The sequence below is a fragment of the Mustela lutreola genome, chromosome 4, assembly GCF_030435805.1.
Source record: "Mustela lutreola isolate mMusLut2 chromosome 4, mMusLut2.pri, whole genome shotgun sequence".
NCBI classification, from domain to species: Eukaryota; Metazoa; Chordata; class Mammalia; order Carnivora; family Mustelidae; genus Mustela; species Mustela lutreola.
In genome coordinates, this window is record NC_081293.1 from 156,765,806 (window position 1) to 156,786,982 (window position 21,177).

Genomic DNA, 21,177 nt, shown 5'->3' on the forward strand with positions numbered 1-21,177 from the left:
TGGACTAGGCCTTGAAGGGTGATTCCATTTGGGGAATAGCCAAAGGCCTTACTTCTAGGCCTGGACATACTCATGGCCCTTCTCTGCTTTCCTCCAAACTTGAGATTTCTTGAGAAATGTCTTGCTGGTGTTCTGGGAAGTCTCATTCCTCAGAGCGAAAGCAGCTCTTTTACTTTTCCTCAGCCCTTTGTTTCTGGAGGCTATCTTGGGTCCTATTGCATTTGCAGCCAGTTGGGGATGATGTGCACATGTGGGGGCTTATGGAGAAAAGAGCCTAAGCTCATAGCTTTCCCTGAAGATTGGGAAGACACTGTGATTTAGGGAAAAACTGGGCATCCTTCTTAGCACCTTGAGTAGAACTCTGATAGGCTGACTGCCAGGGAGCTGGGGACAGAATGCCTTTCTGTTCTGATGGAGCGGACCTTCCCTCGTGACCCCCCGAGCTGGTTTTCCCAAACAGCATCTGTGGGATAGAACACTGCTGTGACTCACTGGGGCTGGTGCCTCTGCCGAAGAAAGATGGTCTTTGATCCCGAGTTCTGTCAGGAACGTTTTGGTCAGAGGTCTTCAAATCACAAAGATGACCTGCCAGAGCAGTTTCCTGTATAGCTGGATTCCATGTGTGTGCCTCATTCCAGAAAATTCTACGTTGTTTTCTCTATTCATTCCACAAGAAGTTACTAAAGCCATAGGATTCCTTCCATTTCCTGTTGAGGCCATTTTTGTAACCTTGGGCCCCTCAGAAGTGGAGCCCTTTCCTAACAGAGTAAACAGTTTTTGATCTCAATCTAAATACGTGTTATTTAATTTTATTCAACAAAGCATTTACGAAGTGTGCCTTGCTTGCTCGGATAGTGTTGGCGAGAGAGGTGATGGATAGGTTCCTGCCCCACAGAGGCTGAGACATCCATGCAAATGACTGTCCTACAGGATTAAAAAAAGGCAAGTGACAAGGGGACAAGGATGGAAAGCCATGGAGCTAAGGTGTGGATTGTTTCAGGGATAACTAAGCTCTTGATTTTTTTTTTTTTAAAGATTTTATTTATTCATTTGGCAGAGATCACAAGTAGGCAGAGAGGCAGGCAGAGAAAGAGGAGGAAGCAGGCTCCCCGCCAAGCAGAGAGCCTGACACGGGGCTCGATCCCAGGACTCTGGGATTATGACCTGAGCTTAAGGCAGAGGCTTTAACCCACTGAGCCACCCAGGTGCCCCTAAGCTCTTGATATTTAGTGAGTACTCATATTTGACAAGCTCCGTGGCAAGAGCCTTAGATGTGTTACTTTATTTAATCCTGACAGCCACACTGGGAGAGTTACTGGCTTCATTTAATAGGTGGGGAAACTGAGGCACAGAGTGACTGACCAGTCTGAGTTCATGCAGACAGTCTGGCTCTAGGAGCCTCACTCCTAACAACTGTCTTCAGGCACCTGTATCGAGAAGAAGCGGTGTTGGAATGCTGACATCGGTAAGGAGTTGGAGAGTTGGTCTGGAAGTTCAGGGAGAAGACCCATCCCGAGCTGAGAGGACAGAGTAAACAAACGCAAAGAGGTGGATGTGTTGGTGTAGCTCGAACACAGGGCACGTGCGGGGGACCAGGAGGAGAGGAGACTAGAGGATGGGGCTGTGCCTTGAGAGCTGGCTCACAGAGCAATAGAGGGATAGAAAAGTGTCTTGAGTTTTCAGTTATGTGGGTGTTGTTTTTTAAAAAATTAGTTAGAGCTGTGCTTCAGAAGATCACTCCAGGGGTGCTGCAGGCTTAAGCAGGACCAGTGGCAAGAGCCAGACCTAGAAGGCGGGGTGGGCTCTGAGCTGACCATGCCAGAGGGTCGAAGAGCAGGACACCTGGGAAGAGAACCTATAGGAGGAGGGCTGGGAGGCTGGGCGTGCAGGGAACAGAGATGGGGATCCAAAGGGGAGGCACTGGCAGGGTCACAAAGCAATGAGGAGTCAGATCCTGGGCATGTCCAGCTGACCTTCTGTTTCCACAGAGTGGGGCAGAAATGCAGATCCTGGGGAAAGGCTGGATGAGAAGTGTCTGGCAGGGACTGGCATGGGACGAAAAGCTGATGTCCTTAGAGGGATGGACACCGCCAACGGTGCATGATAAAGGCACCTGGGTCCAAATTCTGCAGGGGAGAGCCATGTGTTTGTTGTGATAAGGCAAAGCAGTGATCAGAGCAAGAGGTGGACTGGGGAGGTGAAAGAAGAGAGAGGGTCAGGAACTTGACAGATTTAGACCCTTAGGGGAAGTTGGGCAGGTCACCAAGTTGGGTGACGGAAGTGGCTTTGGAAAGAGCTCTTTCAGTAGGATACTGGGGGCAGCAGGTCAACTCTAGCAGGGTGAGGAATGGTGTGGGTGAGGTCAGATATAGGGAACACAGAGCTTTGTAAAAGTGTAGAGGGGAAGGGAAGCATAGGGACACGATGGCAGCTCAAGAAGGGAGAGTGTTATATCCAAACTATGGAAAGAGCCTAGATATCCATCAACAGATGAATGGATAAAGAAGATGTGGTATATATACACACAGTGGAATACTATGCAGCCATCAAAAGAAATGAAATCTTGCCATTTCCAATGACATGGATGGAACTAAAGGGTATTATGCTGAGCAAAATAAGTCAATCAGGGAAAGACAATTATCATATGATCTCCCTGATATGAGGAAATTAAGAGGCAGGGCAGGGGTTTAAGGGGTAGGGAAGGAAAAATGAAACAAGATGGGATCGGGAGGGAAACAAACCATAAGAGACTCTTAATCTCATGAAACAAACTAAGGATTGTTGGGGGTTGGGGGGCAGGGATTGGGTGGCTGAGTTATGGACTTTGGGAAGGGTATATGCTATGGTGAGTGCTGTGAAATGTGTAAGCCTGACGATTCACAGACCTGTACCCCTAGGGCAAATAAAACATTATATGTTAATTTTTTAAAAGGCCGGGGCGGGCGGGGTGGGGTGGCGTTGTTAGGGATCAGGGTCCTTTTTCCAGGACGGAGAGATGTGAGCATGTTTGTAAGCCCAGGGCTAGGCGCCAACAGCAGAGGAGAAACTGGCCATTCACAGAGACTCTGAGAGGCAGGAAGTGTGTTGCTTGGGTGGGGTCTGGGAAGGGCTGCATGGACAGTATCAAGATTCATTTTCTACCATGCTCAGTAATGGTAACTGATGTGATGATGGGCCTGGGGCATTGCAAGTTCTCAAAGGAGCTTTTCAATCCCGAGTGAAAGAGCTGATTCTGCTCAGGAGAGTTTTGGGGTTATTTGACGTTTCTTCCAATTACATATAGCTTTGTTAAGTTATTGAGGACTGCCGTTTGGAAAACCTGGCATTTTACTGACTTCTGAGACCTCGAAACATGGCTCCCCATCTTTAACACATTTAACGACTTTCAGAGTGGTGAGCTTGAAAGAACCTGAGATTTAGAATTGGACAGATTTTTCACTTACTAACAGAGTGACCTTGGCACAGTGTTTTTGTTCATCTCTTTGTTGGCTTAGTTTCTTTGTCTAAGAAATGGGATGATACACTTGTCTTTATGGGTTTGTTTATGGGTTTGAACAGAAGAAATAATGTATATAAATATTTAGCCCACAGTAGTTATAAATCCTAGCTTTCTTTTCTACTATTTGGTTATCCAAAAACACCCTTTTTCTTAAGGGGATGTGTGTGTATTCCTGAGTAATAGGGAATTTTATAAGAAAAGGATGGAAAAGTAAGATTAGAGCTGGATTATGGGGGATTGTGATTGTCAGAGAGAAATGTTTAGATCTGTTTTACAGGCCACAGCCAGAGGCAGTGAAGACAAGAGCATGACCTAGTTCCTGTGCCTCAGGACCCGTGTCTCTCATGGGGCCAGACACATAGTAGGTCTTCAGGGAGCATTGTGGATTAAATTTGCCTTCATTAAGACATTTATTCTCCTTTGCACTGAAGGCCAAGATGAGGCTGGGCCTTCATTTGAAAGCTCTGAAGGTTGACATAGATGTGTGCTTCTGCCTTTCTCTTTTCTAGAAGTTCTTGCTAGGCCACGTGTGGACAGTGGGGGGCATGGTAAGCTATCTTTGGCTGGGCTCCTGTGGCTGTGATCCTCCATGTAGAGGCTTCCTTACGGGGGCCCTGGGGCTTCATTTGATTCTTAAGGAGGAGGAAAGAGAAATGGGAAGTCCTTGAGAGAAGGATGGCATTCCTGTCACTGACCATGGTGCTTCCTTTGGTCTACTGTCACTTTGTTCAGCTTTTCTGCCTTCAGATAAGGTTTCCTTTGAATGAGGGGGAAAAAAATCAACCAACTGGAAAAGTCTTTGAATGGAAACCATGACCATCTTCTCTGCTATCCTCTGAGACTGGAGGCTCTTTTTCAGGGCTTACAATCACCTTCATAATTTCATGTTCATCTCCTCACAGAGCAATGGTGTACTGAGCGCTCATGTTCCAGAAGCTGCTCTATAGAGGGCAGCTGAACTTAGGACGGCATTTTGACAAGGGGTTAGGAACCAGTGCCCACAGAAGTCAAGGAAATCCATCCGGGTTCTACAACCCAGAGTCTCTCCCACACCCCCAACCCCCTCCCAGCTTCCGGACAAATCCCAGGTCCCTTCTATCCTAGATGTGGATGTCCAGGCACCCTTTAAGACCCACTATGTTCCTGGAAGTATTTTAAAAGAAGAAACAAGAAGTTGAAAGTATCCACTTTAGATAAAAAACCAAAAGCAGCACTGGCCCACTTAATAAAGACATTATGATGGATTTATCCATCTTTTTAAAGAAAAGAACTCCAAAAGGTACACTTACAAGATGCTGGCACGTGGGAGAGCCTAAACGAGGATTCTTGTTTGAAAAAGTGTCCTCATGCACACAAACCCCATGGGTTTGTAGGAGACTGTCCTTGTTCTTAGGAGATTCAGGCTGGACTCTTTAGGGATGACGTTCTTATCTCTTCAACTTACTTTCAGATGGTTCAGCAGAAAAAAAAAAAATTGTGTGTTTCTGTGTGTATGCATGTGTTTCGAGGGAGGAGGAAGGGAGAGAGGGAGGAGGGGAAGCAAATATGGTGAATGTTGATTTGTCTCTGTTAAGTGAATGGTCTACTGATGTTCATTGTGCTACTTCAGTTTTCCTGTTGGGTCAATATTTTTCAGAATAAAAATGGAAAATGCACATAGGAAAATTAGGAAAAATGAATAGTCAATAGAATCTGTCATTTGTCTCTCAGTAAAGATCCTAAAGAAGTGTAACAAGGTCATAGTATATCACTAGGGTTGGCATCTGGGGGAGGTGATGATATAAAACACAAGGCCAGCCCAAGAAGCAGCTAGGGAGCACTCCGGCATGCCTGGAGTGGTGTGGTGGTCCCCTTCCCTGTCACCTGTGGGCCTCCTCAGGCCCTTTGACTCCCAAGGAACCTCCCAGTGGCTATGACAGAAACAGTAGTTCATGGTTACAGTCCAGATGCCCAGAAAGCAGACTGTTCCATTGTTGTCTCGGTGGTGATTCCAGCCCTGTCTCCCCAGATCCACCCTCCCCTTCTCATACTACTTGGACAGGAATCTGTACACCCCCAGCCTGGCAGTACAAGCTGGCTGTGTCTTCCCTCTGCCGACCCCCTGGATGTTTTCTTGGAACCTCCAATCCTTTGATTACACCCACATCGTGAGGCTCAACGTGACATTTCCAACAGGAGACTGCCTGACGTGGGTCCAGCCGCTTCACATGGTTTTTATATTTGTTCTGGAAAAAGCTTCAGATACCTTTGGTCAAAGCTCTTCCTGTTGGCTGCGTTGCTGGGGCCATTTCTCGCCCACACAATCCCGAAGGGGCTGCCATCTGTTGGCTCCTGCACGCCCACCCCACCGGGGACAGGTGACGGTGGCAGAGGGGTGCAACCTGGAGCAGCGGGGACTCGGGGGGGTTTCGGAGGGCCTGAGCTTTTGGTCTCGTTTTGTGTTATTTGGATTCAGATCCTCAGAAACCAGAGAAGCCAGAGCCTTGCCAAAGGGCTTCATTCCACTTCTGCAAAAGTTTCTCTATTAAGTAGAAAAGAGAGTGCGCTTACAGACTCACATGAATTCATTACCTCTTCAGGAACTGGGAAGGAATTGCTAAAATTCGAAGTCCCCATTTCCTGACTTCTGTGTGAGGTGGGCCCTGTGTTCCCCTGCTTTAGGGCTTGTAGAAAGTTCCTACGTAGATTCCCTACCTTTGAGCAGCATCCTAGCTCCCCACTAAATATCCCGACCTGCTGGGGGCTCCCTGCTCAGGAGCCATCTGTGCCGAATAGCTGGGAACTCTCATTAGATGCAGAGGGGGTAACTCCAGGGGCGCGAAGGGAGGGGACCCACACGGGTTGGTACCCAGAGACCCTCACACCTCATTTCAAGTGAAAACGGCTGGCTGCCAGAAGAGGCATAGGGAGGCTGCCTAACTGGCTCAGGGACACATCTAATTTTAGCTCAGGGTGTGCTTGTCCTGAGTTGGGGCTGGCCCACCCATGGAAATTCCTCAGCTCTCTGGTCTTATGTGTGTGAGTGGTGTAATGCTCGAAGTTAGCAACGCTAACTTGGTTTTAAAGCAACAGTTTCTTTCTCTTTTTTCTAAGAAACTTCCAGACAACGACCTGTTCTCTCTGCTTTTGGAGTAGGTCAAAATTTCCTGAAGATTCCTTTCGCGTAATAGGGCAACATGGGGTGGAAGAAAAAGATGTTGCAAGAACTAGTCTTGGCCGGGCCTCCCTCTGTATCCACTGGGCAAGACAGTGACAGGGTCTCTGGGCCCAAGGAGACTTTGTGTCAGGCATCTGGCACAGTGGGTTACTGGGAGTTCATAGGTCAGCAAAAAAAAAAAAAAAAAAAAAAAAAAAAAAAAAAAAATCACGCAAAAACAAAAAACAAAACCCTGGGGGACCAACTTGGTTCAGCTCCAGGGAGGGAAGGCCTGAAACCTACACAGTTTTAGTGGCCTCTTTAAGACAAAGGATATAAAGGTATCACATTTTTGCAAATTTTACAAAAACAGAAGACCATGCCAACACATTGCTTGGGCCTCTTGGAAGGGGGCTGTCCAAGTGAGGGCCCCAGATGCTTGGGCCCTGTTAACTCCACCGTGAATCCCAAGCTGTTCAGCTTGTTGCTGCTGCTGTTGATTTTCTAGCTAAGTAAGACCATTAAGACCCAATTTCATAAACTTAAATACAGATAGAATCTTGAAATAAAATTGCAGTGTTTAAAATTAACACATCAGTCCATGTGAACGATGCACTGTATTTTCCTCACTTCACCATGGGCCTGTGTGTTGTGGACTGGTTTGTTTTGGACCATTTCCAAGTTTCTGAGCCTCTCTGTCCGCATTTGTAAAAATGCTTGCTTCCCATACAGGCCTTTAGTGAGACTTAAGCTGAGAACGATGGTTTGCAAGTGCTAGGTGAGGTAGATGTAGATACCCAGATAAATAATTATTACCCTAAGGACAAGACTAGAGAACACTTAGAACCCTTAGAATGTCACAGGAAGGACAATGGTTATTTAACAGGGAAGGTGACTGTCCAACTAGGACCACTGTGGGGCAAGACGTGAGCTACAAAAGTAAGTGTTATCGAAGTATAGACCTTGTCATCTTCTCTAAAAGTAAATGAACCCAAATTTCTCTACTTTAAGATTGATAAGAAGTTAACGCATCCAGACAGTGTTGTCTCAGCCCAGTGGCTCATGGTTCTTTTATCACTGCTTATGCAGGGGAGAGTGTTGTGTGTGCAAAATGGATGTATTTCATCCCAGCATTTGTTTTAAGCCACATTTTGGCGTATTTAAACAAACAGAACCCAGGTGGATTTCACTGCTTAATGGGACTCCGAGAAAGTTGACCCCTCTCGTTGGGACAGCTCCTTCCCTGGATGTGTTGGCTTTTATTAGGATAGTAACAGAGCAGGGTAGTGCCCCAAAGCAGCTTCTCCTAGCAGCTAAGTAAACATCTGCACACAGCTTTCCAGTTCACCGTGGAAACCGGTGGCAACTCTTACGTAATGTCTTTCAGACAGCATGTCAGAACCTTCCCTTTTATAACTCCAAGTGTGACTTTAGCAATCCTTTCCATCCTGGGTTCTCATACCAGCCTCGGGGAGGGCAGGGCCACAGCTACTCTTTGTCTCTGGGAGAGCCATGCCATTGGGTCCTCACTCCCATGCTGAGAGGCGGGCTTGTGATCCCACTTGCTGGGGATGTAGCCTGGGGCTCAAACCGGGAGGCCCTGTGACATGGGCCAGGCACCATGTCTTGTCTCTCTCACTCTGGCCCTAGTCTTTGGGCTCAGCCAGTGTTGCATGGTGCTTGGGCTCGGCTGAGCTATGCAGCCACGAGCTGGTGGGCAGAGGGGAGGAGGCAAGGCCAAGGAGACCATGGGGTAGCAACATCCTGCTTGGTGAACTGCATAGCTCAGGTGAATGAATGGTTCAGTGGATTTGGCCACACTCCCGAGATCTACTCCACGGATGACACTTTCCTTCAAGAGGATGTTTTTCTTTCCCTGGAGAAACATCAGCTCTATGCACCTTTTCCCTGGCTGTTGAGCAACACCTCCCTCTCTGCACCAGTCTCCTCGTGGAGCAGAGCTCAGCCACACCCGGGGAAGTGGAGCCTGTGGAAAGGGCAGGGAGATAGGAACTGGGAGAGCCACAGAACCTGTTAGCAGCTTGAAGGAAAGAGCAGCCAACCTGTCTTAATGCTTCGTTCAGGTCAGAAGGAAGAACAATCCGTGCTTCCCACATCCAGTAAATGAAAATGAACGGAGTGTGACTTTAGCAATCTCAATGCCTGTGAGATGAGAGTCTGGAGCCTAACATTCTGTTTCTGGCTTTCCAGTCCTTCCAGATGGATGAGCCACATCTAGGTGAACTCTGAGAACTTCTCAGCTTTCAGAGAGAGCATCCATTAAATACCAGTTGTATGCTAAGACCTTGTGCCAACCAAGAGAAGGGGAGAATAATGCGAGGGAAGGTCACACCTAGTACAGTTTTGTTTTGTGAATTGTGTGCCCTTGAAGGAACCCTCCCAGTCTGATGTCCTGGTAACTGGGTAAATTTCTTCTCTGTTCCTGGAATGTGCCAGAATCCGGCCTGACTCAAGGAAAGAGAAATGTTGGACTTGGTTTCAGATATTGCTCTGGCTCCACACACTTCTCCTCAAGGGTGCGTGCCAAAGCCTGTGAGGAAGGGCGCATACGGAAAGATAGTTAAGCTGAGAAATCATCAGCCCAAAAGAACAATGGTCCGGGAGGCGGGAGTACGTGTGTTCTCTCCAGCTAGACAGGCTGAGCCGATGGCTTTTCCAGGAGGATACAGGGCCATCAGTGTCCCCTCCCCTTCCCCCAAATCTGTCCTCACTGGGCGATCCCTATCTTGCTCCAACCTTCGTCATCATGGACCCGGATGAGAGAGACTTGGGTGTGCAGCCCAGTTCCCAATTAGGTGTTTTCACTGGGTTCAGGAAGATAATTTATTTGGATTGAATTGTTAAGGCAGATTGCTTTCACAGTATTCCAAGCAGAATGCTTTCTCACAGGAAATGTCAGACCAGGCAATTCTAGTCAAGTTTTCCACATCCTTAAGAAAAAAGAAAAGAAAGAGGAAAAAGAAAAAAAAAAGGATTGCTATTATATGTTGAAGGTCAACCGTTCGAGCACTGGAAGCTGCTGGGTATGAAACTGAGATTTGGTTAAATGTTGTGATAGTGCATGAGATGACTTCCCAACAGCCCGACCTTGAACGAGGCCTCGTGTTCTCTAGGCTTCACTTTAAAAATGCCTGTCGATTGGGCTGCCCAGGGATATAGAGTGCTTCCCTGGGGTTGGGACATGGATCCCACAGGGCCAAGCAGCTGCGAGGTGAGGACACCCGAGGTGCCCCTTCCCCTCTCCAGACTCAGTTTCCTCATCTGTCAAACTGAGGTTATGCCTGGTGACTCCCAAGCCTCTTCCCAGCCTAAATTGCCACCATTCCCTTTCTGTACCTTTATCTGGGGACACTTGCTGAACCACTGTAGGAAGCTGAAGAGAAATAGCAGGAAAGTGAAAAGAATCTTTTCTTCTGTGGAGAACTAAGACTTTTTAGAAAGGTTCTTTTTACATCAGCTTGCCCTTAGGGATCTGCCTTGTCAAGGCTTATTCCTCCTGAAGTTAAGGAGAGCCTTTAAGCACGGGGCTATGGGACGTCCCCCTGAGGAAAAGAATGGGACACAGCTGCTCCTGTGAGGGTGCCTCCTAAGGACTTGCTACCCACTCCCCACCCCCGCATGTCCAGGAAGTTCCTGCGGTGGGGGGAAGGGCTGAAGCCTTTAATCACTCCATGTTCTGACCCTCCAAAGACAATTCTGGTGAAAGAGAAGCTGAGACTCAGGGCAGTTACAACTCAAAGCAATGCCAGTCTTCTTCAGCGCGAGCCAGCCCTGTGGCTTGTCTGTCCAATTCCTCTATGTCCCCTGACAATGGAGCAACTCTCTGCTTCGTTGCCATCCAGCCCTGTTGTTCATTCCAAAAGGAGGGTCTGTTAGAGGCCAGGAAGTAGCAAGAGTGCTGAACCTGCACTGGGAAACCTGGCCCCGCTCGTCAGTTTCACTTGTCTTGGAGCACTGCCTCTAGTGTGTTTCCAGAAGAGTCCGAGTTTCGTGGGCTAGGACAGCCTCCTGGGCTCCTGCCTCCAACTGGGATGTTCCCTTCAGCGCTGGCATGTTCTGTCAGGTTGAAGTATATATATATCAAGTAAAGCAAAACCCTTCTTGTCTCTTGGAACTTGCTGAAGTTTTCATTTTTAAAGTGCACCTGAGTATTTTTTATCAAATGTTTTTGCTGCATCTATTGAGATTATCTTCCATTTGTCCCCTCTGCTGGTGTGAATTCCATTATCAGAGTCTCTAGTGTTAAAATATTCTTGCACCACTGCTCGGCCATGATTGTTTTCACACTCATGGCCGACGCATTTGTTTGTTATTTTATTTCATATTTTTGGACTTGTATTGATAAGTTCAGCTGTTTGGATCAAGGTGCCACAAAGTCTCGTAACCACCATAATCCTTACATCAGCGAACATGGAGCAATTCTGTTCAGGCGCTATTCTTAGCACTTATTGGACTGACCTATGTAATGCTCACCACAAGCTTTTGAGGTAGGACTGTTAGGACCCCCATTTTATAGAGGTTCGATATGGCCAAATTCTCCTGTTGCATTGTTCCCTTTTGTTGTTCTATGACAAGTAGGTTTACCACTAATAATGCTTTTTATTCCAAAGTCTATTTTTAATCTGATGATACAATATTAACTACATTGGGTAGGCCACAAGAGATCTCTTTTCTCCCATGTGGTACAGTTCATCTTTTGTGTCACATGCCTTATGAAACTTCATATTGCAAATTAAGAAAAATCAGTTTGGGTTTCTTGTCTTTTAACTGGCAAGTTGAATTTGTTTGCTCTTATTATTTACTGATGTACTTGAATTCGTCTGTATTCTGTACTTTTTTTTTTTAAGATTTTATTTATTTGATAGAGATACCATGAGAGAGGGAACACAAGCAGGGGGAGTGGGAGAGGGAGAAGCAGGCTTCCCGCTGAGCAGGGAGCCCGACATGGGGCTCTATCCCAGGACCCTAGGACCCTGGGATCATGAGCCGAAGACAGACGCTTAATGACTAAGCCATCCAGGTGCCCCTGTATTCTGTACTTTCATTTTCCCATATGCTTTTTCTTTATTTCCTCTTACCTCTTCTTTTCCTTCCTTTTTTTTTTTTTTTTTTTAAATTAACCATTTTCAAGTGAGTGATTTGGTGTCATTTAAGCACATTCACAGGGTTGCATAACCACCACTGTGTACTTCCAAAGCATTTCCTTCTCTTCAGAGTAAAATCTCTTCCAACCAAGCAGTTTCTCCCCATTCCTCCCATCCCCTCATCCCTAGAAACCCACAAACTGCGGTGTTTCACATAAAAAGAATCATGCCGTACGTGACCTTGGTCTCTGGCTTCTTTCCCTCCATGTCATGGTTTTGTGGTTCATCACATCTTCATCACAATGAAGCACATGTCAATGCTTCATTCCATTTTATGGTGGAATAATATCGCATTGCACGAATATACCGTGTTTTGTGTATCCTCTCATTCGCTGGTGGACACGTGAGTTGTTTTTACCTTTCGTCTCTCGGGAAGAGTGCTGCTATGAACTTGTGTCCCTGTGTTCACTTCTTTGGGGTACATACCCAGGAGTGGAATTGCAGGATGGTATGGTGATTCGATAGTCCACGTTTTTGAGGAACCGCCAAACTGTTTTCCACAGCAGCACTTTCTTGTGAATCCAGTGGGTGTTTATTTTTTCTTCTAGGGCTTTCTGATTTGGACATTATAGTTGATGCTTTGACTATTTTAGCAGTTACTCTTAAATTTTTTTTTGATCATAATTGACTTAAAGTTTCAGTTTAATCAGTCTCTCTGCCCCCTCAAAATATACAAGGATTTTAGAAAGCTTCAGCTGCTCATTTCCTGTTCCCACATTTCCTGTGTATAATCACCATCTAGTATTATCCCTGTGTTTTGAACTACCCCCTAATTAGTTGCTATTGTTATTTTTTCTACCATCAGCTCTCATTTAGGTTTATCTACATGCTTCCAGATTTCTTTTCTCGTCATTGCCTCAGTCCTGCTCTTTTCTCCTGGGTTCACTTTCCTTCTTGCTAAAGTAAGTCTGTGAGTGGTTTCTTCAGGGAAGGTCTGTAATGGTGATCTTTTTCAGTCTTTGTCTGAAAATGTCTTCATTTTGACCTTACCTTTACTAGTTTGAATACTAAAGATGTCTTTTGTTAAAGTAATTTTTGTGTATAGATACTCTGCCTTTCTGCTAAGATTTTTCTCCTTGTCATTAATGCTCTCTCATTAATGTGTCATTTCAAGATGACATGTCTAGGTGTGCATTGATTTCCACGTGTGCCGTTTGAAGCTTCTTAGGTTTCTGTGAGGGTTCATGTCTGCTGAGTTGTTGGCCATTATCTTTTCTATAGTCTCCTTTCTCACACCCTCTTTATTTTTCCTTCTGGAACTCCTTTTCGATAGGCACTGGAATGAAAGATTCCCCCTCCACATCTCTTCTTTGCTCTTTCACATATTTTCTCACTTGGGGCTGAGTTGCATTCCAGGTCATGTCATCTGATAGCTCCTAGTAATTTATTAGCTCTTCGTTGTATCCTAGCTCCTGTTAAAGCTTACCCCAAGTCTCCTCCCTCCCGCCACAATGTTAAAGCAGAGCTAACCTACAGAAAGTTTGGAAGAACAGAAAAATGAACGCCCGTGCCATCTTTACGTATGCTCAGCAGTTCTAGGATTTTGTCACACTTTGTTTTTTCATTCTTGCTTTTCTTCTCTCCTCCCCACATAAAGAATAATATATATTTGTAACACACACACATTTTTAAAAGATTTTATTTATTTATTTGAGAGAGAGAGAAAGAGATCAGGGGGAGGGGCAGAGGGAGAGGGACAAGCAGATGCCCCACTGAACAGGGAGCCCAAGGTGGGGCTCGATCCTAGGACCCTGGGATCGTGACCTGAGCCAAAGGCAGACACTTGGTCAACTGTCCATCGTTATAAAGGGAACTTTGCCTTTTGCCAGTAATGAGAAATTGGTAACTTTTAGACTACATGAATATTCTGTTCCTCAAGAATGTTTCAGCTGCTGGTTTTAACATCTATTAATAATCTTTTCCTGTATTAGGAGTTTATAAAATGATGATTATCTAATTTTTATCATTTTCTCATTCCTTTTACATTTATGATTCAGTCGATGGCGTCCTACAGAGAACTTTCCCTGACCCATCCTGTCCACTCCCCACCCCCAGCAGCAGGCTCATGGGGTTTAACATATGTTTCATATGTTAGAATCACCATCCTTCTATGTCCATGAGTTTTTTTTTAATTTCTATGACAGTATGTACTTTTCAAAACTGCCCATTCTTTTTGTCTTTAATAACATCTGTTTATTTTCTAATGATGTCCATTCATATTAAAAAAGTTTCCCTACTCTAAATACAGCCTCTCTTAGATTGTTGTTCTATTATCTCAAGTTCCTGGGAGTCCTTTTGGTTATGTCACCTGGCTTTCACTTGTGGTGCATGATTTTCTCATATACTTACCAGCTCTTTGTTTTGAGCATATTTTCAGTGGCACTTCAAAAAATCTCTCTTTCTCTCTCCTGGGGAATCTTGTGCAACTTGCGTTGTCGAAGTGCTGCTCTGGATAATTTTACATTGCTTTAGTTGGGTGTGCTGGGCTCTGCCTGTCTTGGGAAAATTTTGTGTCATAGTCTGGATTCTTGTGCCACATGAGTGGGGTCAGTTTGGACTCCATTCACACTGGGTTCTGAGTTGCCATCAAATAGAATATAGAGTAAGTGGTCAATATCTTTATTCCTGTGGGACACCTTTCTTTCATACTCTGAAACTAATTCAGTCAAGTATCTAGTGCCAAACATTGAAGAAGGAGCATCTCCTTGTCTTTTTGTGTTAAGAGCTAGTGAACCATTTGGAGTGTGGGGCTATATAAGCAGGAAAGCATCTTCAAAACTAGTGTGGCCCAGACACACAGTGATGAGCTTGCCCAGGCTTCCCCCGAGGTACAGGTGAGGCACCTTGGGCCCACAGCCGGGAGCTGACTTGCCCAAGGGCATGCAGGGGTTGGGAGAAAAGGGACGAGAACTTAGGTCTCTGAATAGCCCTTCCCCCCCGACCCCAGCCAAGATTCGGTTATCCGGGATTGAGTCCTGACCCCATGGAGCCCCAGATATCCACAGTGCCCTGGCCCTGGCTTCTTCCCTGGGACCACAAAAGGGAGTATGGGTGGGAACTGGTGACCTCAGACATGGCAGGCAAACTGGGTGTCTACGGCCCAGCTCCTGTGGATTTACTGGATGTCCACTATGACACATGTCTCTGTGTTATCTGCACCATCAAAAGTGTTTTGAATCCTTAATTTATCTTGTTGTCATTGTTTTCCATAATAGTTTTCACTCAAAGGCAAGAACATGCTTTTAAACTGACCTTTTAAACTTTGTAATGCTCATGCCACAAAGGGACACATGAAAGGAACAATAAGCACATTCCCTAAGTGTGAGCATAATTGAAGTCTCCTCTGGTGATGAGATCTATGGGAAACGGGCACAAGGCATCTGAGCTGGGCTTCTGCAGCTGAGTGGGCTCTGGGTGGAAGTCCCATGACCCGGGACAGGCCCCGCTGTACCCTATGTGGCAAGAACATCATCTCCACCCTCTCGCTGTGGCTCTCAGCCACCCACGTGCCCTGAGGCTTTGCCCTCAGGAGCCAGGAGGACCACTGGGAGGTTTGGATTTTGTCCCGTGGGCCACAGGAAGCCATGGAGGGTTCTGGGCAGGGGAAGGAAGCATAAAATAGAAGAAGGAATGTAATAGAGCCATTGGAACCAGCAGCCCGGGTTTGAGTTCTGGCTCTGGCCCTTCTAAGTTGTGGGACCTTGTGTGAGTCACCTAGCTTCTGTAAAGGTCACTCTGGTACTCAGCATCTGTTTATGGAGCACTGGCCGCGTGCTGGGCACGCAGGGTACAGAGGTGACCAAGAGAATCTATGATGCTTCGTCCCTCCTTGTGAGTTCTCTCACCGTATGTAGAATCCCACGGCTGATGTCACGAATTCCCACCAACTTAGTGGCTCAAAGCAACATGAATGTATTCTCTCACTGTTCTGGATGATCAGGGTCTGAAGTCAGTTCCACTGGACTTAAGTCAAGGTGTCGGCAGGGTCATTCCCCCTGGGGATCCCAGGGGAGTATCTGAGCTTCTCATGGCCACCCCACTCCTTGACTTGTGGTCCTTCCTCCACCTTCAAAGTGCATCCCTCCAACCTCTACTCCCGGCACCACACACCTCTCCTCTTCCGTGTCCAGTCTCCCTGGGCTTCCCTTCTCAAGAACACTTGCAATTATATTGCTCCCCCTTGGGTAATCCAGGATACCCTCTTTCATCCTAAGATCCTTTCCTTAGTTCAATCTACAGAGTCCTTTCTGCCATATACGGTACCATTCACAGGATAGCTTTGGAGGCCATCATTTAGCCAACCGTACCACATCAAACTGCAATTTATGTCTGTTCATTTTGTATGCCTGGGTCTCCCTTGGGCAGGGAGGTGGGCCTGCCAGATTACAGCCACGTGTTTGCTGGATGAGTGGGGGAGGAAATGAATGAATGCACGTGTGGAGGTGAGATGGAAGTGGCATACCTGTAGAGGATGAGTGCGAGTTTGCTGAAGGACATTCTACCCCAGTTGAAGGACTTAGGAAGAGGTATAGAGGCTGAGGTTGGGGAGCTCAGCATGCAGGGAATGTGCATGCAGCGTGAGGGTGCAGAGAGAGTGGGGGCTGGGGCAGTAGGTGGCCAGCTCAGGGGAAGCCCATAGGGTACCGTAATGGGCCTGGATTTTCTTTTATTTTGCTTATTTACTTTTTTATTTTTAAGTAATCTCTATACCCAACATGGGGCTGGAACGCACAACTCTGTGATCAAGAGTTGCATGCCGCACTGACTAAGCCAGCCAGGTGCCCCATCCTGGATTTTATTTTTCAAGGAAGCCATGTATATGGTGGTTGCCGCCTTTGTCTCTGGGGTCATTGCCTGGCTTCAGATTCCTGTGCCGCCACTCACTTACTATGTCCTGGGAGCAATCCTGGATCTCCGTGAGGCTCAGCGCAACAGCTCCTTCCTAAGTCTGCCCCAAGAAGCAGGTGGCTTTTGCTGCCTACAAGGCACTCAGCACAGTGTCTGGAGCAGCCAAAGGAGTCAGCAAGTATTTGCTGTTTGTACTGCTGTCGTTTTTATAAATATTATTGTTGGGGGTGGTGATGATGGCAAACCCTTGAAGAACTTCAGCCAGGTTGTGGCACAGTCAGTTTTGTTTTTTAAAAAGATGGTTTTGACATCCCTGTGAAGACGTGGGGGGCCGGCATGGGGTGGGGCATCACACTGGGGTCGGGAAACCAGCGAGGAGGCTGGCTATTCCAGTGATCTGGGTGAGAGACCAAGAGGCAGAGAGCGGAGACAGGTGCAAGAGAGATGCTCTTTCCTTTGGGATGTTCCAGAGATGCCTTTGCTCCTGCTGTTCCCTGCGTGGATGTTTCAAAGCAGATGTTAGAGGCCCTTAGCACCGTGCTTCAATACTCACTGTTCAGAAACAGGGAGGTATCTGGCCTTCGTCTCCAGATGGAATAGTGACAGAAGGGACAGATAGAAGTGGGTCTCAGGTCCTCAGCCTTTAGAGGCAGAGCCAGTGGCGGTGGGAGGGGTACGGGGACAGAAACTTCTGGTGAAGGTATAGCTTCTCATTGCCGTGGCTGTGACCCAGCATCTGTACTGCCTCCTCCTTCACCTCCTTCTCATGCACCCCCCAGGCCTTAGATCTGCTTTCCAGCGTGTTCTTTCACCAGTCCCCAAGAGAACGCCTGTCTAACCCTGGTAGCATAGAGACGTAGGAATTTTGTGATTTTGAGTTGAAGAACATGGGCTTGACCCGGGTGAGGGGGTGATTAGGCCTGCCTGGGAGGGTGGGGGAAGGTGCTCTGTGTTCCAGCACTCTGGGCCAGAGCAAGAAACTTGGAGTCCGAAGCAGTATGTGTGTCCAGATCTGGTACCGTGCGTCCTCCGTGATCCTCCACTCACACCCCTTCATACATCTTCAGGAGGAAGCCAATTCAATAGAATGTAGCACAGCAAGATTACGATTGTTACTTCAATCATATCTTACCCTGCAATGATGTTGGAGGAAAATATATTTCAATGCCATGTTCAAAAGGGCTGTCATTTTTTAACATAGTAAATGGGTTTTCAGAGAGTGATGTAATATTGTTATTCTTAATGCATTCTTTAAAAAAAAAAAAAAAGATTTTCCAGATTGATGCATGGTGGAGGGGAAAAAAATATCTAAAGAGAGCTGAAATACAGGTGGGCCCTGTTGGGAAAGCTCCACATGTACATACCTGAACTTACAAATCAGACTCCCAGGACAGATTTTTGATGCATTTTAGAGGTTTCTTAGACATGGCTGCTGATGGCTTTATAAGAAAACTGGGAGAAGAGAAACAAATGAAAAAGAAAACAGAGACCATGCTGAAAAAAAATCTGCATAGTGATGACAAGCACTTGATTTGCACACGCATGTACCTGTGTGCGTGCGTGTGTGCGTGTATGTTTTCTAGCTGTCTCACAGTGACATCAGCAAGATACATTTGCATTTGGTTCTTGGCAAGCATCAGACTATGGGGTTTTCTGCATTGACTGGTGTGCATCTGTGTGTGTGTCTGTGAGAACACAGAATTGCAAGGCACCTTGCAATTTGGCCATTTGGTCCCATCCGGTGAAGGCACCCATGACGCAGAGAGGGAGAGTGACTATGTGAGGCAGGCCTGAATGGCGGGGGCGCTGGAGAGAACCATCCCCTGAACCCCCATCCACTGCTCCCCGCATTCTTCTCTGCTGCTTGTATCTCGGTGTCGTTTTCCTCTGGTACATTGACATTTTCTTTTGTTCTAGGAAAAATCAGTTGCCAGCGTCCAACAAGGCTGATGGCGAACTGAGTGTCCTCCAACTTGGTAGGTGTTGCCGCTGTCTCTCTGTTCTGCCTGGCAGGGTCCTCAGGGCTCTGTTTGCTCCGTCTGGAAGGTGGTAGGGGTCTGGGGGCGCCTTTCTTCCCACCTGCCCTTAGGAAGGAGAGGCTGGCCCAGGGAGTAGACAAGACTTCTCTCTTCGTGGTGGCTCTCGTCTTCTGCCTTCCGTCTTCTGTCTTCGAGAAATTTTATAACACATCTGGGCATTTCTGGACCCACACTGGTTGGGGGTGGGGGTTGGGGGAGTGCAGAGGACCCTCTTGTGCATTTAGAGACTCTTTTAGGGCTATTCTGAACCTACAAAGGTCTCCAGAAGACAGCTCTGCCTGGGGTAGATCATCCTTGAAAAAAACCTGATCAATGTATCATGGAGGCACAAGATAGCATGAAGTGTGTAAGTGTACACTCTAAGTGCTCAGCTCCATGCAGTCTCACACACGTGTACATCAATGTCAGCGCTCTCCCTCATCAAGACAGAGAACATGTTCTTCTGGAACTCTTTAGTTTTGAAGCCGTCTTTTGTCTCCCCTCTCTGTGATTCTCTCGGCCCCGAAGACGGCTGTGTTTGCGGGGCTTGGCAAAGCAGTAGTAGAACAGATGACGGTGATGCAGCGCCCAGACTTGAAAGGATGAGGCCTGAGTGCCGTGGACATTTGCTCTTCTTCCGGAAGCCAGCAATCTGCCTGCCAGGCCGTTCAGACACTTTTCCTCTCCTTTCAAGCACCCCTTTTAAGTGGAAGGAAAAAGAGCCACGTGATCTTTAGAAGTTACTCATGTGAGACGTGCAGCCCAAGTTTGCTTTGATGGAGTTGAAAGGCTGGGGCCTCTGTCTGAATGAGGCAGGGGTTGGTTTGTTCTGCTCAGCTCACTTCAGAGGGAACAGTTCCATAGAGCTGCAATGGTGGCCGGTCAGGATGGCCTGGCCGGCTCAGAAAGGGACAGTCCCACACACGGCAACACAGAAGTCCAGAGCCAGCACGCACTGGCCTCTGAAACCTTTCTGTAAAGCACTGCACTTCGAGATTTTCCAGTGAGAGCCACTCCTGTCTGGACAGAAAACGAAGCACTTCCTGGCCTTCAGAACCCAGAGGGCTTCTGTTGGAAGGAAGGCTTTTAGCAATTCTCTCAGAACCCACTTGTTTGAAGTGTGTGTTTTCCAGAGGGAGGCAGCCGCTTGGCTAGTGACTCAGCTAATGATTTAGAAAAGGGGAAGGAAATAAAAGGTAGAAGATCACAGAAACCAGTCATCAAGAGAAAGGGAAGGAGAAGCTTTGGGGTAAGGCAGAGACAGGGAATAAAATTTGGTTAGAGGACCAGCATTTTTTTCCCTACCCCAATTCATTTTCCTTTGGTTCAGCTCAGCAAACTTTCATTAGCAATTCTTGCCGGGGCATAGATGAGGCTGTTGAAAGTATATCAAGGTGAATTAAAAGAGGCCTTGCTTTTTTGAAGGGCTCGGCTGGGTGGGACAGAGGAAGGGAGGTGTCTGCTGATACAACACATAAATTTAGAGAATGGTTCTCAGTGCATCACTGCTTCAAGAGATGTGTAAGCTGAGTTCTGTGGTGGGTTCCAGAAGTTTCCATAGGGAAGAGGTATTTAGCCTGGGCTCTGAAGGTTGAGGAGGTCTTGCCGAGTAGAGATGGGCAACAAGCCTTGTGGGGGCAAGGCATGGAGTGTGAGAAAGAGTGATTCGCTTGAGGTGACTAGCCCATAGGGGAAGGTGTGGGGTTAGGGGGAGCCGAGGCTGGGAACGAAGGTGTGGCAGGGCCAGGATGACCTTGAGTGCTGCGCTAACAAGCTTGACTGTAAATCATTAGTCCGTAAAGAGCCCTTGAAGATTCTGTGCTGGTGAGTAATGTGTGCAGTTCTGTGGGTTTAGGGCTCCCTCTAGGTATGTGTGGAGGACAGATTGTAGAGGTAAGGGCCTAGATGTTGGAAGACCAGTAAGGGGGCTCTTGGACTAATCTAGAAGAGTGTGATTGGTTCCCTGTTCTGTCTGGCAAAATCCTCTGGGTGTTTCAAGACCCTGCTCCAACAGTTAGCTCTGATGGAAAGCGTCTCTGACCCTCTAAGGCAGAACTATTTGCCTCTCCTCCTCTGCTCTTAAAACCCCCCCACAATCTCTGTTTTAGTACTCACGTTATACTATTTGCTTGGGGCTCTGTGTCTTCCTCTAGGCAGTGAGCTCCTTGAAGGCAAGGGTGGTGTTTTACACATCTTTGGACCTCCACTCTCCCACTGTCCCAAACAACCCTGGGCCCATCATGGACGCCCAATGAAGTGCTCAGTGAACAGCCAGAAAAAGAATGACATATTCCTGGAATAGTGGTGGGAGTGAGGGTGGGCAAGGTGTGAGACAACCTAGGGGTAGAATGATCTGGAGGCTGGATCCCCGTGGTGTGTGAGACGGGGCAGAGGTCTCAGCTTGGGTCCCTGGAGGAGGGCTGGGGACATTCTGAGAATCTTTTATTGGAACTGAAGACTGGAGGAGTGCTCTGCTGAGATTCCTGAGTCTGGGGTGTTGAGGGCACTTCC

At 47.1% G+C, this 21,177-nt stretch overlaps 1 protein-coding gene across 8 annotated transcripts in view; it reads left to right on the forward strand.

Annotated features, from left to right (window-relative positions):
* MINDY4 (MINDY lysine 48 deubiquitinase 4) overlaps nucleotides 1-21,177 on the forward strand; it is a 116,957-nt gene that overhangs the window by 26,434 nt on the left and 69,346 nt on the right. For all 8 annotated transcript variants that reach the window (XR_009352917.1, XR_009352919.1, XR_009352916.1 and 5 more), the window contains exon 6: nucleotides 18,566-18,624. Coding sequence is in view for 4 of the 8 variants with exons in the window: in XM_059171486.1 (XP_059027469.1) it covers nucleotides 18,566-18,624 (59 nt within the window). In the remaining 4 variants the exon portion in view is untranslated. The remainder of the gene's footprint in view (nucleotides 1-18,565; nucleotides 18,625-21,177) is intronic.